Consider the following 23726-nt stretch of genomic DNA (forward strand, 5'->3'; position numbering starts at 1 on the left):
CCAACATTTGGTTTCTATTACAGTGAATAAAAATCTCCCCCTCCCCCTTTTCTTTTTTTTTTCCCCTTTTATATTAAAAGTCCATCAAACACTTTTTTTTTTTCTCCTTAATATTTTCCATTAAGTTTCCTCCTGCGTAGGCTTTCCCAGAGTGCTGTGCTCCTTGCTCCATGTGCTCAAGCAGCAGCTGCAAGATCCCACTGGATCGGAGAATGGGGAATGAAGGGAGCAGCTCAGGCCCCTCACTCAGGTCTCAAGAGGCAAATGAAAACTTATAATTGGGCTAAACTGGTGAAATCCAGAGCATTTGAGAAGAATAAACAAAACAGGCTGCTGAGTTTGGTAGGATTAGGATGCGTGAGATGGGAGAGAGTGCTCAAAGCACTCTGCCCCTGCTCAAGAGCAGAAATACCCTGCAGAGCTGAACAAATCTGCCACTATTGACCTCCCAGAAGATGCAGGGCAAGATGGCATTACACTGCAGGGCTTCAAGGGTTCCTCCACGGTTGTCTTGTCCAAGTCTCATACCTCTCAAGGCCCAAACGATTTTCTAGTTGTGTCATATGACCACAGAGTAGGAATGTCACGCTCTTTGTTACCTAAATATTTTAAAGTAATAAAAATAATAATCTAAAGAATATCACAAGCCTCTAAATTCTGAAAAAATTGCACTGAAGTTCATGAAAGCTTTGAGTTCATCAACTTTGTTTGACATCCAGTACACATATCACCTTGTTCTGTGGTAGATGGAGATACCCTGATGTGCTTTTTTTTTTTTTGATAAACCTCATAGCTTAGAAGGCCTGGTTATGGAAACAAAGCATGCAGAAGTATGGAGTTTCCTGACATCATGCCACTAAAATGTCAAGGCCAAGAATCATAGCCAGGTAACAGAACTTCACGAGAGAAGCAACACTTCTGTATTTATCATCTGTATTCCTAGCGGGAAGGCCAGAATCAGTTCTGCACTTCCAGAGCAAAGATGTGCAAATTCAGCTAATCAGGGATTATGGAAAGTGTCATCTGAAAGCTGGCTGGGCAACAGTAATGTTAGGAGGAACTTTTCACTCCAGTGAAAAGTGAGTAGCAATATGGCACCAACAAGAGACATCTGGTGTAACATAAGTGAAGCTGTACAACATTTAGCTGCTGAAAAACAAGAAAAGAAATTTCTCTGGGTCCTTGTGGTGCGGCTGTATGCCTGTGGTTAACAGTTTCTTGTTATTCCCCAATCAGTTGATCAATTTCCCAAGCATTGATACATTGGCAAAGTAAGGTTCCTCAAAAGATCTTTTTCCTAAAAAAAAAACAAAACCACAACCAAACAACAACAACAAAAAATCATCAACCTAGTTCCAATGTAATGAAGCTAAAGGGATTTCTCAGTAAAAAAGAAGATAGACTCACACAGTCTCATAAACCTGAGGTAGTTTACATGCTCACCAAAGAGGCATCTCAAGCATTCCAATCTTCCTTGTGTTATACCTTTGTTTTCTTACGTAGTTTCTGCTCTCCTCATCCCCCAGATAGATTTAGATACTGTAATAAGGTATGGCAACAAATGGACTGGATTTGAGTGGCAACAACAAAAACCCCAGGGCACTGCTTCCTCAAAACTTCTATGTATCTGTCCACCACTACAGCCACCAGAAACTGGCAATGACTTACCAGGTCTGGTCTATAAGGAACTGCAAGAACAGAGTGGAGACACTTATTTTTATAAAGCCTCACCTTAAAAATCAAGCTGTTCAAGTACCGCACAGCAAGAATCTCCTCATCTCTGGCACTTTGTCCCCCCAAGGATTTATACCACAGAAGCACATTCCCTTGCAGAGGAGACTATTCCAGTTTATGACAGTTTTGGCCTCCTTGCTGTTCTTTTGTTTTAAGCTATACAGAAGGCAGCCCCCCATTTCACTCCCAATATTGCTCCATAAATTTCCAGCTCCTGTTGGGATCACCTACCTCTACTTCTGCAGAAAAGAACAGAGCTGAAGAACAGCCTACAGCATCTCCAGTAACCCAATGTCTCGATAAGAAAAATCACTGAGGAGTTCACATCATCATAAAGGAGTTCAATATTCAGCGGAATAAACAGAATTACAGCACATCTCTTCTGGCAGAGGAAAGCGAGTGAAGGGGAAGCTCCCAGCAGACTGCCTCCAGCAGTGAATGGTGTCTGTCCCTGCTTTGACAGAGCCTTTATGAGGCCCCTGTTCAGCCGCCACATTTCTTCTCTGTCTCAGTTTCGCTCACTGGAAAGATGATCTGGTCCCTCTGGTTTCAGCAGGGAGTTCTAGGGCACCATGGATGTAAAATTCTGCCTATTTTATGTGGCCAACTCAGAACAAAACATTAAAATTACTATGATTATTGAGGGGGGGACCACTGTCCTGGTGCAACTATTTAACTATTTCCTGGCTGGAATAGTTAGCTAAAGCAGAAGAGAGGCAGGAAAACAGTAATTGGGAAAGCAAAGAAAACTAAAGTGAAACAGATTTATTACTCTAATAGGCCCAAGCAAGCGCAAGGTGCTTCAGTGTGGCATGAAGCACTCTAACCCAAAGGGTACAATAAAGCAACACTATTGCTAACAAGCACACTCTTGGTTTAATTAATTTTATTTGATTTCCCCTCTCTCCATCCTGGCACGTGTAAAGAAGAACGCAACGCACAAAGCTGGGGGCAGAAGTGCTGCACCAGGCTGAGGCAGCATACCTGGCAGCTGCTAAAACAAAACTTCAAAGTCTCAGCTGCCTTTGAAAACCCATCAGGCAAGAAGCACTCCTCCCCTTCAGCTTCTTTAGGAGCTGGTACACTTAACCACTTCAGCATGTTTGGCAGTTCTACTGCTGCTTCCAAAGCAGGTGCTGCAGTGGAAAATTGTGGGAGAGCCCCAAATCACTCAGTTGTCTCCCTTTTTCCCCAGCTGGCAGCAGTGCGTGTGCTGACCAAGCAGTCCAGCTGACGGACCACAATTAGGTGCAGCTAACAGGGTATTTGTGATTACACCACTGAAAACACAGAAAAAGGCCCACGTTCATCTGAGTTGGCAGTATCTTTCTCCAGGAAACTGCCAAATCTGATGACAGACAAAGTCTGTCATTAAAGGAAAGTAAATAAAAGGATGTTCAGATAGTTACATTGTACGGTACAAAGAACTGGCATGCTCTAGGAGACAGTTCCCAGACTTGTCTAGGATTTGTTGAAAGATCCCACTCTGTCAGACCCTGTTTGCAACAGATGCTCGAGTTGCACAAAAACTTATTTAGATCACCTAGCACTTGAAGTCTTACACACAAAAATTCTGCCTCTGCATACAACTGCAGGCTAGGAGACTAAGCACTGGTTTAATTTGCAGCACCTACAAGGCTTTAGATTCAGTCCATTTGAGCAGGCACACATTTTTGCTATGCTTTCTCCTCCAGTGTAGCCAGAAGAGCCTACTCTACAGTTGTGCCAACTCTGCTGGTCATCACAACTGCACACTACATCCATTTTTTCCACCCTCAGGGGTTTGAGAAGGATAGAAACCTAGGGATGATGCTGTTCTCTAGGGGATACAACTTTGTTGCCTTAATGACTGATTCTCAGCAGGCTTTCAATTGCTTCTAGACTGTACATGGGTGTTGAATATTTCTAATGACAGTGAAAACCAAAAGCCAGAAGCAGGTATCTTCAGAGAAATGCAATAACTTTCTTAGGAATTTGTGGTTGAAGATGAAAAAAAGTTATGCAATCCTATATTCCAGTCCAACCCAAACCCTTTTTCTAGAGCCAAAATGGAATTGTTTCCTACAGCTTACAGAGAAAATTGTATAATTAGTCAGAAGCTCCCAGACTCAGGAACACAGATGGGAACCATGGAATCAGTACCTCAGGAATTTCACCGAGTGATTGCATGTAATGCTAAGCATGAGCACATCAAAGATGCAGCTGCAGATGCTAAACCCTTATAAGGCCAGATTAAATATCCCAGCCACTTAGAGGAATAACACTCTTTCAAGATTCCCCTCCTAGTACAGATAAGGCACACCAGGAGAAAACAACAACAACAGTGTCAAATGTCCAAACAAGAAGTCTCTGTTACATGTCACGTCTTTATACTCGATGCCTTTTGTGTTGTTTCAGCCAATGCTCTAAACAGAGTAGGCTTTTCTCAAAACAGCAGAACCTCTACACAACTACAGGCTCATTTTCTGTGAAAAGACAAACATGGCCTCCAGATGGCTTGAGCTGAACCCGGTAACATTTGCAAGGAGGATAATCTTCCAGTTCTGGTGTACTGTGCTTATGGCTCTCTAGAGACTAGTCAGAGAGTAAGACAGTACACAACCTTTCATAGTGGACAGCAGAAAAAAAGCTGAAAGTAAACCAAAAGAATAGGTGTTACCTGGTTTTGCTACCTAACAATGTATACAAGTGGCACAATGTATGAAGTTATGTGATATCAGGAATTTAGATAATTTCCGAGTGAGACCTGCAGACAAACAAACAAACAAAAAAACAACAGCACAGTTCTTTCCTTCCACAGAAATGCTATTCAATAACACAAGCCTAATGATATCTATGCTCATGTATTCAGGTTCCACAATGAGGTCATAATGTTTACAAAGAATTTATTCTACTTAGAAAACATCAGTAACGAAAATCACTGCATTACATGAATCATTCTGTCCCATATGCATCATACCAGTCTAGAAATCTGTGCATAACTTTAGTTCCCTTTACTAGCAGAGGATACTTTCATATTTAAATCATTTAGGTGAGCATCAGGAAAGCAGAATTTTACAAAGAATTGGAAAGATGACTGTGACCTTCAGAAAATAAAAAATGTTATGCAAAAACAAAGTCCCGAACAGAAAGACAAAATATTTTTAAAAATAAAAATGGATTGGATCTAAATTTCTTGAAATATACCCAAATAACCCAACTATTAAAACTGGGCAGCCTTTTGTTTCATAAGGGATAAGCTCTAACACTGATATTTTGATAAGGAATTTTGAAAACAGAATCCTAGTGGGATCACTGTCAGTAAGAACCAAAATCTCACTCTCATGGAGAAAATTATTAGAAAAGAACTGCATACACTATTTCCAGAAGGAGATGAATTTATCAATGCATAACATCTTAAGAACAACAGCAAAGTCTCTTGACTGTCTCTTCTTGGAGAGGTTCTTGGAGAGTTTCTAGAGCCTGTGCTTAGATTTTCCACATATACCTTTTTCCCTGTTTGTTTTCCTCACAGTGACTGAGATTGTGTTTCTCTTTACCATGTTGGCTGCTTAAGTTGGACAGCCCTTTACTACTCATCCACCTGAAAGTATTTATGGAGAAACCCAAGTCTTCAGCATCATAAGACTGTTAAAGAATCTTACAGCCAAGTGCCTGCTAGTGGAGCTGAGATCAGAAACATATTGAATACAAACACGCTTTCAAACCAAAGTTACTTCAAGCTTTTTCCTTAAACCACAGTTTCAGGTCTTTCAGGGAACAGCCATGGGAAACAGAAGTCACAACACAGCAAGCTGTATGTTGTCTTCATTAAGTACTGGAAAGTCTTCATTTGAAATTCAGAATTATTGCTTGTAAGTGTCAGAAGCCATAAATCCTAGATGGTTATTCATCAGGACTATAAAAGACTAACATGGGTGTCTAACCTGACCTTCTGACTAATGCGAAGAATATTATTCCAGTTATGCTGTCCTGTGGCTAAAATCTGAAGTGTGGATGTAAAAGTTCAAAGAGCTTCTACACATGCCAAGCCTTCACTGGTATGAACGTTCCCTCCTTGTGGATCTACACTCCGTCAGCAGCAACAGCAAGGAAAAGTACTCCAACTTATTTCATTTCGGGTCTCAGCATCTGCAGCTTTTCAAAACACTGACTGAAGAGAAGCTGACACCTCTCTGCTCATCAGCATCATTTTCCTAATACCACAAACAAAGCAACAACAACAAAACAAACAGATAAACAAACAAGATGGTCCAGACCCAAGACTCTTCAGATAGCCTACCAAACTGGAAGTTTTCTGAGACAGATTTTGACAAAACTGCATTTCCAACATTAAAGACATGCACAGCTCAGCCTGGCTACAGTCTTCACAGGGCAAATTATCATCAAATGTGTTTTTTCCCCCCAGTAACAAGCAAATAAAGACTTTTTTCTGCATACAAAAGGTTAAGACCACATAAGCCACAGCTGCTTTGTTCAAAAGGGTGACTCTTGCCCAGGCTGAGCATCCCTGACAGACAGCTGCCAAGTAGCATGCACACTTGAACTAACTTTTTCGTCAGGTCCCACGTGCCAGACAGCAGATAGATAGAAAGGGCAGTGAAAGACATTTACTGAGCCAGATACAATCTATAACTCAGGCAAAGAAGCCCTGCAACATCATGGATACCAGCAGCTGGAAACAAACAGCGTCTCTGATAAGGCCCTCTCATTTTGAAATTCTTCTTACTAAAGGCTGTTGTCCCAGGGCCAGCTTTCAGTAGACTTGGATCAGCCAGGCTGCCTTTGGCCTCTCCCCACCTGGTTTGCTGTGGACAGTAATTGGATGAGAAATGTTAAAAAAAGTTCAGAGAGTGCAACAGGAGAATGTCTGGAAACTGCAGTATCTTTAAACATTACCTGGTGGGTTTGCTTGACTGTTGTTGTTTGGGGGATGAAGGGAGGGTGGAGGTGTTTTGTTTTGTTTTTCCATCCTCTAAAAGAAGATATCCAGCTTTCAACTGCTGTTACAGAATAAACCCCTAGAAACAACTGCTTGTGCTGAAGGACCCTGGATGCATCGGTATTTCCATATAGGACTTACTTTATCCTGCCATTGCAGGCCCTACCTTTACCAGAGCACTTAAAAATCTTTGCAACTGGTGCTGGTTCTGGACAGTCCAATATCCAGCCTTTCTGAGCCATTGAAAGGCATTCTGGCTTATCACCAATCAAATCCTCCTGCCCACAACATTTTGGTCAAACTACTCACTGTCTGAGAGCATACAACGCTGGGTAAAGACTAAGAAAATACTACTAATCACCAGTGTTACTCAGTATTATAAATTCACATTACTCCCCAAACAAAAATGTGGCATTTCACCATGGAGTTCTAGTTGCCCCATCTTCTTCAGCTTACACAATGTATGTACAACTTCAAACACCTATGAGCTAGTGAACAGCATTTCCAACAAAGCTGTCACCATGTACACAGGAGAGCTGAAATACTTCCCAACTTCTTTATGCTTTTATTTTCCCCTCCTCCTCTATTTTCAAAAGAGGTTTTTGTTAAATGCTGGAGCCCTGCATGGCTCACAAACAGCTGCTGACTGATACCTGCAGCCCAGAGAAGCCCCGGAGAATAACAGGCTGTCACGAAGCCAACCACATACATTCACAAACTCCTGTGTCAGCTACAAAACCTCCCCAGTCTGAAAGGTGGGGAAAATTAGGTGACAAAGCAGGATCTTCATAGGAAGGGCTGACTAACACTTTCAGGGATAGGAAAGGGGATTCTTTGTGCTCCTGGAAGGGAATTCCCATTTATATCACAGGATGAAACACCAAAAAGAGTGTTGTGTTCACCCTGAGTAAGCCAAGCCTGGGCTGGATGGAAAATGTGAACATGCATTGGTGGTGGAAACTTCACTGCACAAGGGAAGGTAGCCCCAAAACAAAGCCTAACAGGAAGGAGGAAAAGCCTTTGGCCCCTTTTGCTACCTCCTGCTCTGGCATTCTTACTTGGTCGCTGAAACTTGATTTTATCTGAACTTGACTTCAGGCTCTTCAGCTGCTGACTTCCGAGTTGTCCAGGGACTGCACCACATGAGGGCTGCCTTCTGGAAAGGCTTTCCACATGGATCTCAGATCACACCCTGCTCCCAGCATCTGACAGGCTTCCTGAGATGATAGAATACCAGTAGCTCCAACACCAGAGAGACCTTTCAAGACCTTTGCACTTACCAGTAACCAAGCTTTCAACAAACCTTCTTTCTAACACTAAGACATATTTTATTTTCACCCTCTACGCAATTTTATTTATTTATTTATTAAGTGAAAAGGTATAGTGCAGACCCAGAAACCTCCAAAACACAAAATATTCACAGAGTTCAGCCTCAGGAGAGCCCTGGAGAGCATGAGGCAAACGAAGGAAAGGTTGCTAACCTGTCTTGTCCGTCAGAAGACTGGTTTACAAAGGGACTTTCCATTTTCACAAACGTGTGTCTGGTAGGGAGGATACTGAACATGCAGCTTGGAGGTTTCGAGTGCCTCGCTGTGACCCACAGGAATAGCACAGTTCAAAGATGGGCCCGTTCAATCCCTCTGTTCTTAGGCCAGATGGACCTGCCCTACGATCAATGCCAGAAAGGACACTCTTCTGGGAAACTTCCCAGTGCCCTTCTCAGCTGCGCAATGGTGAACTAATTCCAATGGCTGTGGCATGGTAGCATGGCTTTCATTTCCATCTCACTACCTGCAAGGCAAAGCAATCGACAAAAACTGAGGTCCCTGTGCGAGAAAGAGCCAGGAATGGATAAAAATATTGCTGAAAAACTTAAGAAAGGGGAGAAACCAGACATTCGTGGGATTCCCTGACAGCTCCGTGCAGAAGGAAGGGCTGGGCTGGAAAAAACAGGGCCCCAGGTTCCTGCCAAGCTGTCTGAGGCCCGTCCTTTCCAAATAGCTCAAAGAAACAGCCAAGGCTCCCTTGTAACCCTTTCAGAGCTCCTCTAGAAAGAAAGAGTGCTCTGGGCAGAGCAGCCCCCAAAGAGCACCAGGCTACTGGGGTTCTCTCTTTCCTAGAAAGCTGAGGGCAGCAGAGTTCTCCCCACAAACTACCAAAGTGAGAGGTACGGCCACATTAACCCTCTGAATGCCACTCTAAAACTATTGTAATGGCGATTGGAGGTTTAACTAAATGCAGAGAAAAGGGAGATCTGCTGATCACTTGGCATTATGAAATATGTAGGACCTACACAGGGTATTTCAAAGAGATCTAAGACCAGGGGTGGCTGGGGGCAAGGTTATGAGGTACGTAGTGCAAGACACTAAAAGATTTCAACAAGCTCTATATTAAATTAAATGCTTACTATAACGGAAAACAGCATGTGACTTCCATCACAGCCAACAAAATCCACTGGTGGCAGCTAAAAGCCAGGAAGAGGAGAGTTCACGGGTGAGGAATCAAAAAAAGAATTGTATCAGCATGAACTGCCTATACCTGTTGCTCAGTTTTATATTAATTGCAGTAGTCAAAGAAAAACAACTGCATATTAATAATAAAATCCAGTGTTTAGTATGGTCAGAAGCCATCAAGGTGTAAGCATATGTAAGTTATGAGAGATAAAAGTTAAAAATGATAGTGTCACATAAAATCTACGTTTTACTCCTACTTGATGTGCTGTTTTCGTTTCTTGTCATCTCCATAAAGACAGAGAGCTAATTATTAGAGGGTTGGAAGATTTCCATTTAGAACTTGAAGAGAATGGGACTGTTTAGTTTAGGAGAGACAAATAAGAAGGGAGATGATAGAAACATACAGAATAAATAGCGCAGAAAATAAATCAAGCATTTCTGTCTGCCTTCACATAATACGGGGGCAGAGACTTTTAACAAATTTGGAAAAAATCCAGAAAATTAAAAAGGAAACTTCTGCATAATATGGAATATACCTGTGGAACTCACTGCTACAGCTCATGAATGAGGCAACAATATTCCCAGAAAATAAAAATATGATTAATGATAACACCCACAGCTAGACTATGTAGAACAGAAAATATGGTGAGATCTACAAGTCAGCTGTTTGCAGCTGGGGGGCAAAAGCAAGCTTCCCCTAGAGACTGGGAATATCTTTACTGCCAATCAAAAAGTTTTTCTGCTTTCACTGAAGACATTGGTGATAGTTACTCTGAAACACAGGACAGGAGAACCAAAAAGATTAGCAGCCCAATCCAGCACAGTAAATCCTACATTTACGCTGGGGTAAGGTCAGTTTGTGTAGGCGGCTGAAATGAGAAAACCAAGAACCATTATGCAGCACTGCCTTCAGGGAAGGTATGAAACCCCTGTCACTCCCCTCCACCTACCAACCTGGGCTGCTCGCTGGGAATAACGGGAAAGGTTGTCATACCTTCTCTGAAAGGAAGTCATGCAGTCAGAGCCGGGTGCAGGAAGAGAAACCTGTCCCCTCACATCACTAGAACTACTTGCAAAAAGCCCAGCTGCCCAGGCCCAGCAGACAGGTGGAGGCGATGCCAAGGCTGTGCCCACTTCACTCAGCTGGAGCCAGCCCAAGGGAGGCCCCCAGGCTGCGGCTCCAGAGCAGCCTCCAGCAGCAGCCAAGCAGAGGCCACGCTCGCACGAGTTGTGCCCTGCTCTGCCCTGCTGCAAGGCCCCAGCTCTCGCCTCCAGCTCCCAGCCCCGGCACTGGCTCCTACGCTCTCTCCCTGCGCTCAGCCCAAACCCCCTTCGCCTCTGGAAAGGGTCCTGCGATTAATCTCACTTATTACCTCGGAAAAGTAACAGCGCGGCGGCTGCCAGCCAAGTCCGACTCAACAGCGTCTGGGGAGCCGAGGCTGCAGGGCCAGGCCTCAGACTGTCTGGGCAAGTCACGAGCTTTCCGCCTTTCCTCTCCCGGAGGCTCCAGGCAGCCAGAGCCAAGGCCTGGCTGTGGGAAGCAGGGATCCTTCAAGACGGTGCCAACCCGTGGTGCGGAGGCTCAGGGCAATTTCCAAGCAGGATGGAGAGTAATTGGACCTGCCATCACAAGTTTCGTTAGCGCGACCAAAATCTCTCTCTATAAGAAGTAACGCAAGGCAAGCCACGTACTTCTGAAGTTTAAGTCAGCCAATTCACTTCCACAGTTAACAAGTTGTCACCAGTGACCCTGGGAGACACGTAAAAAAAGGTAAGAGGTTACCGGGGCAGGAAGGCTGTTACGTGTACAAATATGTGGGGATGGAGGAAGAACATGCACGAACTAGAGACAGGAGGAGCTGCAAGAACATACAGCTACAGGCAGCATTTCTGTTTTTCACCCTCCCTCCTCATCCTTCCTCTGAATAGGAGGTGATAATAGATCAACCCACAGCTTCAGGACTGTCAGAAATGCTGCTTCTCAAGGGCCACAAGCAGATGTTGTATGACAGAGCTGCCAAGGGGAAGTGGACAGGGGACTGGTCACAGAAAAAAAGAAAAATCACTACACCCGTCCTCATTTACTCTTCCATCATGAATAAAGAAATTGAATTAACTTAGGCATTAAGATAAGACAAGCCTGCCATAAGGAAAAAAATCAGGAAACAGGAATCAACCTCATGTGTCTGCCCTACTGCAAATAGCCACTCTGGCTGAAAAGGAACTGTTCTTCCTAAGTCTTCCTAATACAGCTCTCATCCCTGCAAGCAGCAGCATGAAAGGACACTGTGAGCTGGGGTCCCTCCCAGTGCTTTAACAACAGAGAAGAATCAAAGGTAGCAGCATTAGAATAACCCATGTTAGATTTACTTCATGCTCAAGACTCTTCTGCCCCTCAGCAAGAATGAGGACAGCACATTCTGCTAGTGCTGGGTATTAGAAGCAACATCTTTACACCAGAAAGGAATGAAAAAGACTGTATGGTAATTATGAAGCCTGCAGAAAATGCAGTGTAGTGCAAATAGACTGAGCTCATAATCAGACATTTCCTCTAAGAGGGAAAGTGAAGGGGACAAGTTGTATCAGGAGGAAGGAACAGACACATGGCAGTGCTGGCACAGGACTGCACTCAGTCGTCTTGGTCTACTGCTGCTCTGGCACTTTTGTGCTGCCTAGCTGGAAGCGTAAGGTCAGCACAGACTTTCCTGAAACTGAAGGCCTGTTCTGTAGCCCTCAGCGCCTGCTGTTTTCTCCTTTCATTTCCTCCAGAGGTATCAGTACAGCACAGACTCTTCAACATTAGCCTGCACCCAGCTGCTGAGCAAGCACGCTTGGCAAGCGGGGCACAGCACAGAGAATGGACAGTCTCTACCTGGCAAGTGACTGCAAGGAGCTTGAATCAAGCAACTTGGAAGAGTGTAAAGTCACTACTAACCCTTCAGATGCAGAACTGCATGGCAACAAAGAGAAAGAGATCTATTCTTACAAAAACTTGTCATTAGCTGTCAAGATTACTAGGAATTCTCTCCTCCTTACTTCTAGCTGCAAGCCTATATGTAGTTAGCTCTTTCCCTGAGTCCCTGCTGCAAGATCCATGCTAAGCCCACCTTAGCACGAGTCTTGCAAAAAAAAAAAACAAGACAATCCCATCAACTTCTCACCCTCTAGCACTGTGAGAACCACCTTGTACATTAGCACATCCCTTGGCTATTCTAGTATGATTCTACTCGTAGCTCTTCATATCCTGTCTAGTCAAGGTCCAAGCACTTGCCTGATTTCATATTTTACCTTCTACATCTTGAAAATTTAAACTAAAAAATTGAGCAAATAGTGAAGCCACTTTCACCTTCCCGTTATGTAAAACAAGCTACCCCTTTGACACAGAAAACCAGGATTTTCAGACCTGAGGCATACAGTTTGGGGTTCCTAAAAGCCTAAGATGCCAAACGTCTGCACGGAATCTTCTAGTTTCCCATCCCACTCGAGATTTCCAGGCAAGGAAAAAAAAATATGAAAATACACAAAATAGAACCTGTTTGGGAACCTGAACATATGGCCACTATATGTGCACAGCCCACAATGCTCTGAGTCGTTACTACCATTAATAACGATAACAGAGTGAATTCAACCTATATACTCCTAGATCAGAAAATCTAAACTCTGATTTTATACGGTATAACCCAGATTAGTGCGCCTGCCAACAAAACGTCATTTTCTGATGAACCTGAGCACCTTGGCTCAATGTGTGAGCAAAGAAGTATTTTGAGCATGTTAAACAACAAGAAGAGCAGAACCCTTTGTTTCTGACTGCAGTAGCCCTCCCAAGCTGCCTGATATAATTTGGACTGCCATTCTGCCCTCTGAATGGTGATAAAGAAGCTTGCTTGCCTGCCTCCCCTGACCAAGTTAGATAAATCTGTCAGAAGATCCAAGGCAACCATATGCTAAGCTGGGTTGATTTTGTCTTTAGTTTTGAGAAAGATGTCATGAAAGAACAAGAAGCTAATGAAACAGAGGTGTGGGAAAACAGTGACCGAATCACCACTGAGTTCTTGCCAACAGACTGTTTGTATGAGTTCAAAAAGGTGAACCTGGAAAAGGGTGGCTATTGTTGAATCCAAGGTGCCTGCTGAAAACACAGAAATCTGTACCAATTAGAAAAAAAAATAATCATTAGCTTTGATTCAGGTCTTGGACAGAAAGTGATTTGCAGAGTCCAAGTGATTCTTTGAGGAGAATTTCAAAAACAAGTGACACAGCAGCTGCAGATTCCAGTGACAGAAGCTTCTAGGAAAGTCGACCATCCTCATCACTAGTGATTGTGCAACTATTTGCCAATGGGTTATTAGAAATTAGTTCAGGTTCTGAACAACAACTTTCATTCTCTTAAACACTACTTTCTACCTTTATCGTGCAACTGAGAATGCTTTCAAGAGCTGCTCAATGCCCCAGTTCTAGTAAGGTCTTAGCATCCATGTCTGGACATGAGTTCCAAAGGATAATAAGGAATCATTTTCATATTTGTTGTCCTTAGGTTACATTATTAATATTGTAAAAATTATCAATGGTAATCTTAAATTACAAAACATGTAACTGTAACATGTTAATGCCGTTACAGCAGAAAGTAAATAAGTGAAAATCCTGCCTGATAGAGTGAGAAGATGAGACAGAACTGAAATAAGGCCCTCAGGACTAGGGTTAAAGAATGAAAGAGCAGATTTAGTATAGCTGCAGGGAGCTTCAAAGGGCAATAAAAGCTGGGCTGCTACAAACATGGTAGAGGGCCTCGGACAGCTCTATTACGATAATGCAACTTCGGAACATCTCACCTCTTGTACAGCCCTGCAGGCTTCTTTGTCCGGGGCATGGCAAAAGCCTAGATCACAAGCTGAGTGGGAATAGAGACAAAGCTCAAAGAAAGTGACTAAAACAAAAAAGTCTCAAAAGGGACAGCACTACAGATTCGTACAATAACTTTTTAATGTATCCAGAACTGTTCTCTGTGTATTACAAACTCAAGATCTCCTTTGCCTCTTGGCAAGCAGATTATTGATTGGGTAACCCTTCTCATACAGCCAAAGGAATTCAACAAAAGAATGGAGATCTAACTTCTGTTCAGAAAAAAAAAATTAGATAAGTCAGTACTGGGAGAGTGGGAATTAAAGAGGAGGAAGATTTGTCATTAATAGCCTGAATCCCATAGCTCAAAAGCATCAAAATCAAATTTTCAAGCCTCAGAAGCACTAAGATGGCTCAGATTTACCAGAGAGCCATACAAAAGCTGTAGGGACTGAGCTTCAGAGGCAGATGTTTGAACTGGAGCCAAGCACAAGCCAGATAAGAGACCCATTGACAAAATATTTCCATCCCTGCTGAATTCTACAACTGATAGACCAGAACCTCAATGGAACAAAACAGGAAGCTTTTCTTCAAACAGTCATCTAGTACAGAGCACAGGCTGACACCCATCAGATGACCCTCTGTGAACTGCTGAGCTCCAATGTAACAGACTGAGTAGCAAAAAAGGCATTTGCAACACAAGATAGCCATCCCCATATATAACCTTGATACTCCTTTTGGAATTCTTTCATTAAATACAAGTTCACAGCTCATGGAATCTAGCACTGCCTCAAAAATTACTTTTTTTCATTTCCATTTTTATGTAAAACTTTTAACTCCCGGCAAATTCTGGCCATTTGACATAAGCAGCCACAAAGATAAAATAATTCAACAAAGGTTCTTAAGATATCTTTCTTTGTCTTGCTCGGAGAATAATAACAGAATAACTCAAGTACTGAAAGCCCAAATGTTTCATCAAAAGTTTGAAGATGGAATCACCAGCTGTGGTCAGACGCTTCTGAAGTATTTTGGATCTTTGTATGAAATAAAACAAATTTCTTCACTGAACTACAAATACAATGCTAGATGAGGCACGGCTCTGGAAATGGTTCAGAGTGGAGCTCTGGACATTAGAAATTGGGCTGTCAGATCTACAGGTAGTGACATAACAGAAATGGTTTCAGAAAAATGTGGTAATTACAATGCCTTCCACAGAGATCCACAACAGAAGATTTTGACTGAGTAATTTCTTTCCAGCCATGTCTGAATCCATGCAGAGTTGCAGAGATGAGAAACGAACAGAAGCTCCAGGCCAGCCTGCACGCTGCTGCTCTCTAAAACTGTGTAGAAGGGGAAGGCAGCTTACACCTGTTGGATAGGTGTTTATTTGGATTAGGTAATAGCTCCCCTGGCTCAGCTCCAAGAACAGAATCACCACCTCTCTCAATAACTCCAAACCCCAGAGGCAAACATTGTGCTGGAACAGAAACAGGCCAGGAATTCATTTCTCACATTCCTCTTCTCTAGGCAGGACAAAAAGCAGTGACTGATGAAATAAGAACAATTTTACTTGAGCTTTCCAAAACCCATTCCAATCCTCCTATTGAAGGACCCGTTTGGGAAAGGATGACCACCCAGGTCACGTATTCCTTCTGTACTGCATATCTGTCCTCCTTACCTCCCTCCATTTTCCAGTAGCATTCAGGTACCAATGGCAAGAATCAATATTTTCATGTACACAGCAAATTAAAGTCCTAAACTTGTGTTGTGGAAGCCCTGCCTCATTATTCTATTTAAAAGGACAAGAAGGCAAACTCAGGCAAAGGAAGAAATCAGAAATCCCAAGCGGTTCTGGGCCTGTGTTAGGTCCAGCCTTCTGCAGCAAGCTCACCTTGCTCTTAGCTTCCAAGATCCAGAATCCTTGGAGTAAATATTGCTGCTCTTTCAGTCCCAGAAAGAATAGTTTTTCTAACAGCAGAATCATGGTCCTCTGCCCTGTGTCCCATGAGTGTATCAGACACAAAAATTCCAATATCCAAAATTAATAGAGAGCAGAAGGAAGCCACAAAAGAAAACTTAGTATAACACTACAGGATGTTACTCTATCTTTGAACAACTTAAACTTGATATTCTAGGAAAACACATGAAGATGAGGCCTTGGTGGTGATTTCTGCAGTATCAGGAATAGGTTTGTACTCTGCATGTCTCAACAGCAGTGAACCCAGACTCACAAATACCAGGATAAGAAATAATCAGGGAAGAGAAACAGACATTTCCCTTCCATTCCACATGTTCATTTATTTCCTTATTTCACCATGAACCTGCCAGCACTGGAAACAAGTTCGGTTTTGCAGGCCTAGTGTCTAGGATAGACATGAAAAGAACTGGTTCTTGGCCCTTAGATGTTATCTTCTGAGCAAGAGGATAAACACAAGTTATGAATGAGCTCCTGAGTGCCATACATTCCCCTTCAAAACTTTGGAACACCAGCTTTATCTTACCTGACTGCTGAAGATCTTCTGTCAGCTGCGTGAGTGTCTGACTGAACAGCCCATGGTGACCCTTTCCTGTTGACTGTTGACCGGTAGCTCTGGGGCCCAGCTGCATTCCCCTTGCTTACAGCTCCACTTGCCAAGTTTAAGCTTGTTAACTGAAGAGGCAAAGAAAAAGACATCAGAAACTGTTAAAAGCCAAGAAACAAACAAAAGGTGACACTAAGTAAACTGGAGAGAGTATGTACTAAAGACTGCTAAAGAAGTCAATCTTCAGATGCAGAAGAATTTTGCTAGCTACATAAAGGAGCCAGAGATGACACCAACAGCAACCATGCTTGAGATGAATTCACATACCAGCATTAAAACTACAATCCTTCCATTCACAGAAGCACAAAGGAGGATGAGAACAAGAATCGGGCAAAAATCCTAAAGCACAAAAGCATTTCCTGCCATGGAACAAATAACAAGGATGAAGTAAAAATTAACTCTACATTAAAAGATTAAATCTACAATCAAAAGCTAGATGCTTATATTACTCTTTCTGAGCAGGGCTCAGTGTATCTGCCCTTTCATCATGAGCTGTGTCACCAAACCATCCATACACATCTGTCTCCTCTCTACCTTCCCCATCTATGCACAGAGATATACCTTGGATATAAAACGTAGTATCAAACTACACCACACATGAATAAAACTTCTCACCCAAACCACCTTCAAAGTGTTCACACTGGTAACTATACAAGTTAGTTAATGACAGCCTGTAATCATGTTTGGTAGACGTTTGTTTTATCAAACTGCAAAGCAAGTATCAATCTGTTTTTAAGCATATAAAATGTATTCCATTGTTTCTTTCTCTGAGCATTCTCCTTGTGCTGCTCATCTTCTAAAAAGAACAAACGCTACAAGCAGACTCTACCTGTTGGTTTACTGAAGAGAGACTACATTCATAAGGCAATGGTATCTATTATAGAAGCGTAAATGATGGTTTGTATTTAAAAAACATTTTATGAAGGTTACAAAACACTATAAAGGTTGACTGCCTTTAATTACAAGATCACATATTGCTTTTTTAGGATCAGAGAACAGACCTGGTTCTGCATCAAGATTAAGGTTGCATGCTAAACAAGACTTGTTTGTACTGCCCCTGCTCATTTCTGTGGTAACTGGAAAGCACATAGCCTGTGAGACACAGGGCAACCAGAAAGAAGAGCCTGAAGACTAGCCCTACATCTGCTCCAGATCTCAAAGGTGATGCTCATTAAGTCACTCAAGTATGACCTAACTTCCTTTAAATGCTCAAGCATAGTTTGTGAATTCCCAGCTTTGTTATCTTAACAATACTCTTTTACCAGAATTCATGTGAAATTGTACTAAAACAAAGGTATACAAGCTTCATCACATAATACGACACTCATACCTACAACAGTCTTATGCAGGCCGGCAGACTTCATATCCTCTGACTGAACTCTGGAATGTGAACTAACATTGGATCTGGAAACACAACAGGTTGTCACCCCCTCAGTGGTTTTATAGTACAAGGCATCTAAGCTTTTCCTGACTTCAGAATGCTTAACTTCTACTTCAAATTCTGGACAGAGTTAAATTATTATGGTTGCACGCTATTTTTCTGCCCATGTCTCCAGAAGGAGCCCCTTCTGTCTCATCCATTCCCAGTTCGATCCTTTCCCATTCATCTTCCTTGTCTGTGCATTGTTCTTCTCATCCAGTCCCAGTTTCCACACTTCATACATCATTCTCCTTTTTCTGCTCGTTCCAGTTTCAGTCTTCCTAACTTCCAGCGCTGGCGTCCACACTACTACTGGCCTTTGAGCCACACCATTCCTGACCTTGGAACTTTCCATAGGAGTAGCTCATTTGATCTTTCTCCCCACACTTCTGTTCTTAGTTCCTCTTCCAGTTGCTCACGCACCCTATCCGAGTTGTTCTAGTTTTTATTCCCCTCCCCAGCCTGCTCATTTTGCCAATCTATTTGTTCATACAGTCCTAACACCTGGGTTCCCCTTTGGACCACGTATACCACACATCCTTCAATTTCTGTCTTTTCACCCTAATAATTCTCAGCATCCTCTCCCGTGCTGTGTCCAGGTCCAAATTTTACAAGACCCCTTGTTCAAGCTGTTCTCCACACCTTTGTGGAATTTCTCCTTATTCTGCATTCAAGTCAGCCAGGCTGCAAGCCCAACACAGACCAGGCCACTGAAAACAGAGGAGAAAAGGGTCTCAAGACTCAGTACTCAAGAAGTGCAGAGAAATTCAGCTTAGAATCCTCAGTGTGGAGGGAACCTCTAAGACCTTAAAACAAGGTCTTACGGTGGGACATATTGGGCAGACTTTAATATAAAGCCTTTTCATTGCAACAATAAAAACAATCAAATTAGATCTAGGTCTAACTGTGCCAGGCACCATACAAATACCTAAGTTTCTGGCCACAAATTGTTTATGATGGAGAGAAAAAAAAGGCAAAAACGGCAAATGAGGCAGGGGCCAACATGGTAAGTGAAATAGGATCTATAAAATTCTTAGCTTGTCAGCAACAGCAATCACAACTTTGCAAACACAGTCATGTGTGAACATAGGATAACTTTATCCAATCTTCTGTCCTCATCATCCTGATACCGAGACGCATTTAGTCTGATGAATTACCAACTCACCCCTGCTCTATTAATGTGGTATGCTTTCTTCTCTCGTACTGTATCATTGTTTACTTGAAAGCTGTCTTTCCAACCAAAGCAGGTGAGCAGATAACTTAGCATAGGTAAAGGGACATTTCACACATTCCAGAGAGACAGGTGTTTAAATTACAACAGGATTAAAAACAGGCAAGGGATTCAGAATGAAGGAGGGAAGACCAGCAAGAGAGTAAGGTTTAGCTGCAGCCAGCCCACCCAGATGGGTGTTACTGCTTGATACTGTGCCATGTGCTGAGACATTCCAGCTGCTATAATTAGCTCGCCAGGATGTTTTGGTGGATTGCCGAGGGACCCCCAACACATCTGCACAGAGTGGGTTCATTTTCCAGACACTAGCCCTCCTGTATACCTGATGCAACGGTATTCTTCTCTTCGTAAAAAGAGAAATACTTAGCAACAAATCGATGATTTCTTTGGCTTAGAAGATAATGCACAGTACCTGGACCAAAGCACATACCAAAAACTCCATATATTTTGAAGCTTGCAGCATAGCAGTAGTGGAAAACAAAAAACAAACAAACAATCAAAAAAGAAAGGCTGTGAAGCTCAAAAGGAAGATAGTTATTCATGAGGATCTACAACAAAAAAAAGTTAGTGTGTTTGTTGTTTATTTTTAATAAAGTGTTTCAAGGTGAGCAATGCATTTGCCCTCTTGACAGTAGAAATGCATAAGCTTAAAAGAATCAGGTCTCTATGGTCTTGCTTTATTCAGAGAAATATATTTCTGAATAAATTTAAGACTGAAACCAAGATCAGAGAATGATACCCAAAAGCGCCAGATACAAGAGTTGAAGCGTTCAGTTTTGTTAATCTGCTTTATAACTGAAATTACAAATGAGAAATCTTCAAATATAGGTAGGAAGAATGAAAGCTCCAATATAGAACTTGTTTCTAAAAAATAGTATTCTATAGACAAAGAACCTTTAAAATAAATCACAAGCAAAAGTCAGAAGAGAAGCTTAATATCTTTCACGTTCCTAATCTACATTACACCATTCTTTCAACAGTTTCCCATATTCATATTCAAGAACTTGAATAAAACACATCATTTTCATTTTGATCTCGTTTCAAATAGGCTAAAGTATAAAGCAGCAGACATTCTGATTTTTCCAAAGTAGCAACTGTTAACAATGACAAAAAAAAAAAAAAAAAAAAAAAAACAGCGCTGCAGATTCCTTCAAGGATTCAGGAAAAAGTTTGCGAAAGGTCAAGTGTTTCTCTTGCTGCTTTGCAGGAGCCAAGCAGCATGAATAGGGACACATAATCATCAGATATTGTTACTCTGCCCCTCTTGGCAGTGGAAAAATGTCTTTAAAAGTTTCATTACCAACATCCTGAACAGCAGATCCTGAGTTTCACTGGTCACTGTGTTACAACATTAAGCAAGCAATGCCATACAAAAAATGCCTACTTCACACTCCCCAGTTGACAGTTTTTGTATTTTTCTGCCAGAGGCCAATCATATCCTTTTACCTATAAAAAATGTGCTGAGGACTGAAGATCTACAGAATCTATAGCTATTTCTTCTAGTTGGAGCCACAATTCCATCTTCTCCAGTTCACACATCTCAGATTTCCATTTGGGTCTTCCTGATTAGTGAGGAAGAAAAAGGATCCAGGCAGTCAAGACATATTTCAAAGATCAAAACTAAGATGGGCCAAAGATGCAGTGATCATAGTCCTACTTCATTCCTTCCAGAAAAACCTCCAGTATGATGAAAATCTCAGGCTGAAACAGGAAGAGACCTAATGTCACAGTTTTTGGCACAATGTCTATAACCAGTAAGTTTCAAAGTTGGTTGGTTCAATAGTTCATTGAGGAACCCTTTTCCTTTAAAGAAAGATTGGACAGGGATCATGGTAAGACACATGTAAGGCAGAAAGAAGAGCACTGGCTTTATGATCAGACCAGAACATTTAAGCTTTGATGCCTCAGATAGGAGAAGATAACACTGTATCATAAGCTCAAAGAAGGAATCATTCCATTAGAAAACTAATGAAAAATATGCAAAATGCCTAATCATTTGTGGGATCTTCTCTTTTGTCTTTAGATCTACTTTTTCCTTTGTGCTCACTCTGACTTCTTCAAGACCCCCCAGTCAATCCCTAATTTCCCATTTTATTAGTTACTAATCCATTCCATCCATCAATGCCATCTTTATATCCAATAGCTTGTAAAACAAATGTTTCTTTTCTTTCATTACCTGGCTCGCATAGTGACTTTATTTTCACCTGCCAAGCTTTCCTTAGACACATATCCCCCAGAGCTTTTGAGATCATTGAAATATTTATATCCCCAGGAACTGAGGGTAAGAGCTAACAACTTGCCTTTAAAAAAAAAAAAAAGAAAAAAAAAAAAAGGAAGTATTTTGCTACATTCTTTCAATGATATTTCTCTTTGTTCAGCCTTCAGAGATGACTGACTACATACTGCAATAACATAAATATTCAATATTAATCAGTCCCCTCATCAGCCTTTGTGCTGCATTTTCTTGGCTTCACCACAGAGCTCCCATGTACATTTGATCTAGCCCAGGCCCACACGATGTGGTCTAACAAAGCACCCAGGTCTTCTAGAGCTATTGGGCACAGTCCATCTGCCTTGCAGTCCATCTTCCTTAATATATTGAGAGGCTGGAATCCAACAGGCAATCCCAGTATGGGAAACATCAGTGGACCTTAACGTGCCTCTTTTCCGAAATGGCAAAGGAAACCCCAAACCACAATCTCAAACACGTGCACTTCCACCGGCTGAACAGTGGCACAGAACACACCTACTACAGGTTCCTTGGAGAAACCACACAATACAAACATTTTTCTAGGGCCACCTTCTTGTGACCCAGGTCAGCTTGCTGACCACACCCCATACTAAAACAGCTTCGTTTCATGCACAAATTTGAATTTGCAGGAGCAGCCAGCAAGAAGGGAAGAACTGGGGCTAACAGCAGGCTGGGAAGTGTGAAATCTGTGTGTGTACCAAGGCTAATCTGGCCAAAGGCCTGTGACATTCCTTCGCTGCTTGCTGAGCTTACCAGCTTACAGGATATACATATGCATACAGAGCACAAGTGTTCCAGTCTCCAGAAAATGTTCCAGACAAAGACCTGCCAGAGACATTCCTGGGAAACCTGACAAACTTGCAAATTCCTTTGTAGTGTCTCCAGCGTATGCATCCACTTAACAATGAAAAAAAAAGGTTAGTACTGCTGCTGTGGATGACTGAACTCCTCTCCTCCTCCTCCTGAAAAAGTCAGGCTTTCATTTAGACACACTCTGCCTCAAAACTTCCCAGTGGGAGTGATTTTGATAAGACATAGTCCTGCCAAACATTTGATGACCAGGGTGTAATCTTTCCCATAAGATGAGTTCTAACTGCTCAGCCTGGCCCGTTTAGATCTGCAAATGCTGCTGCACCAAAACAAAAGCCTCTGCTCCTAGTCCCTCTGGAGTCCCAGAGCAAAAGGGTTCAACCCCTGCTCTGCAGAAACCACACTGACATTTTTGCTTCCTACAGCCTCTGCTGTACCCAGGTGTAGTATTGCTGATGCTACAAGTCAGTAGTCTTAGAAGCAGTTCTAAATCTTGCATCAGCAGTGTGGGGATGAGGAGGAGATGGGGCCCTGAGATGAAGACCTCAGACTTCATCTCCTGTCTTCTTGCTCCTCTTCCTGGTTACAGAGCAAGATGCCTTTTTCCTCTACAATTCCCTTCCACTCTATCAGTGTAAAAGTAAAAGCTAACCAAATAGTTATGTAAGGAAATCGAATCAGACTAAGACTCAGATAAAGGGAGTTGAGTCAAAGCAAGGGACTAACACTGGAGAAAAAAAAGGAAAAAAATAAAAATTGGTGGGGAAAATACCCCCTAAGTTCTGAAAGTATTTATTGCAGTCTTTGTAGTCACCATGTTGCACTGCTCAGGTCCAGAACTGAAAGCGATGACCACTGGGACCTGTATAGGGTTTTCACACACTGGCAGTTGGCTTTGTGACACTTTTCCTCTGCTGAGGACAATGCAGGCCAGGGTACCAAGCTGTGTAGTTGAGATGGGTAACAGAGGAGGAATGAAATGGGTTCAAGTTTTGCTGTAACTGATGTTAAGTTGAAGCTTTTCATTTTGAGATTCCAGTGGCAAACAATTCCCACAAAGGCAATCCGGGGCACGGCAAACTGCCCGTTCCATTTCTTCCTCGCTTCCTCTCCACTGTCCTAATGCTCAGTAAACTCACCTTCGTCCTAGTTTCCACTTTCTGTCCAAATAAAAAAATGTAGAATGAAGTGAGCGCCCCGTCCTCCTATGGGCCCGTCAGCATGTTTGCAGGAATCCTAGCTGCTAGATTCTGGGCACTGACTGGTTGCATAGCTGAGATGGAGACAGCTGGGTCTAGCCCTTGCCTGGGTGGTCTGATGTTATCCCTATGATTGAACTCCCTGGCTAGAAGAATTGGAGCTATTCCTAATGATAGGTGGGTCCTGAAATCTCACTCTCCTCCTCACAGAGAAGGGCAGAGCTCCCACAAGGCTTCCCCTCCTCCTTCTCTTCCTCCTCCTCCT

The 23726-nt window shown here is 42.4% G+C and overlaps 1 protein-coding gene across 5 annotated transcripts in view; it reads right to left on the reverse strand.

Annotated features, from left to right (window-relative positions):
• TTLL5 (tubulin tyrosine ligase like 5) overlaps positions 1-23726 on the reverse strand; it is a 124775-nt gene that overhangs the window by 36907 nt on the left and 64142 nt on the right. For all 5 annotated transcript variants that reach the window (XM_068683162.1, XM_068683161.1, XM_068683163.1 and 2 more), the window contains one exon: positions 16470-16618. In XM_068683162.1, coding sequence (XP_068539263.1) covers positions 16470-16618 — 149 coding nt within the window. The remainder of the gene's footprint in view (positions 1-16469; positions 16619-23726) is intronic.

This window comes from Anas acuta, chromosome 5 (genome assembly GCF_963932015.1).
Source record: "Anas acuta chromosome 5, bAnaAcu1.1, whole genome shotgun sequence".
Lineage (NCBI taxonomy): Eukaryota > Metazoa > Chordata > Aves > Anseriformes > Anatidae > Anas > Anas acuta.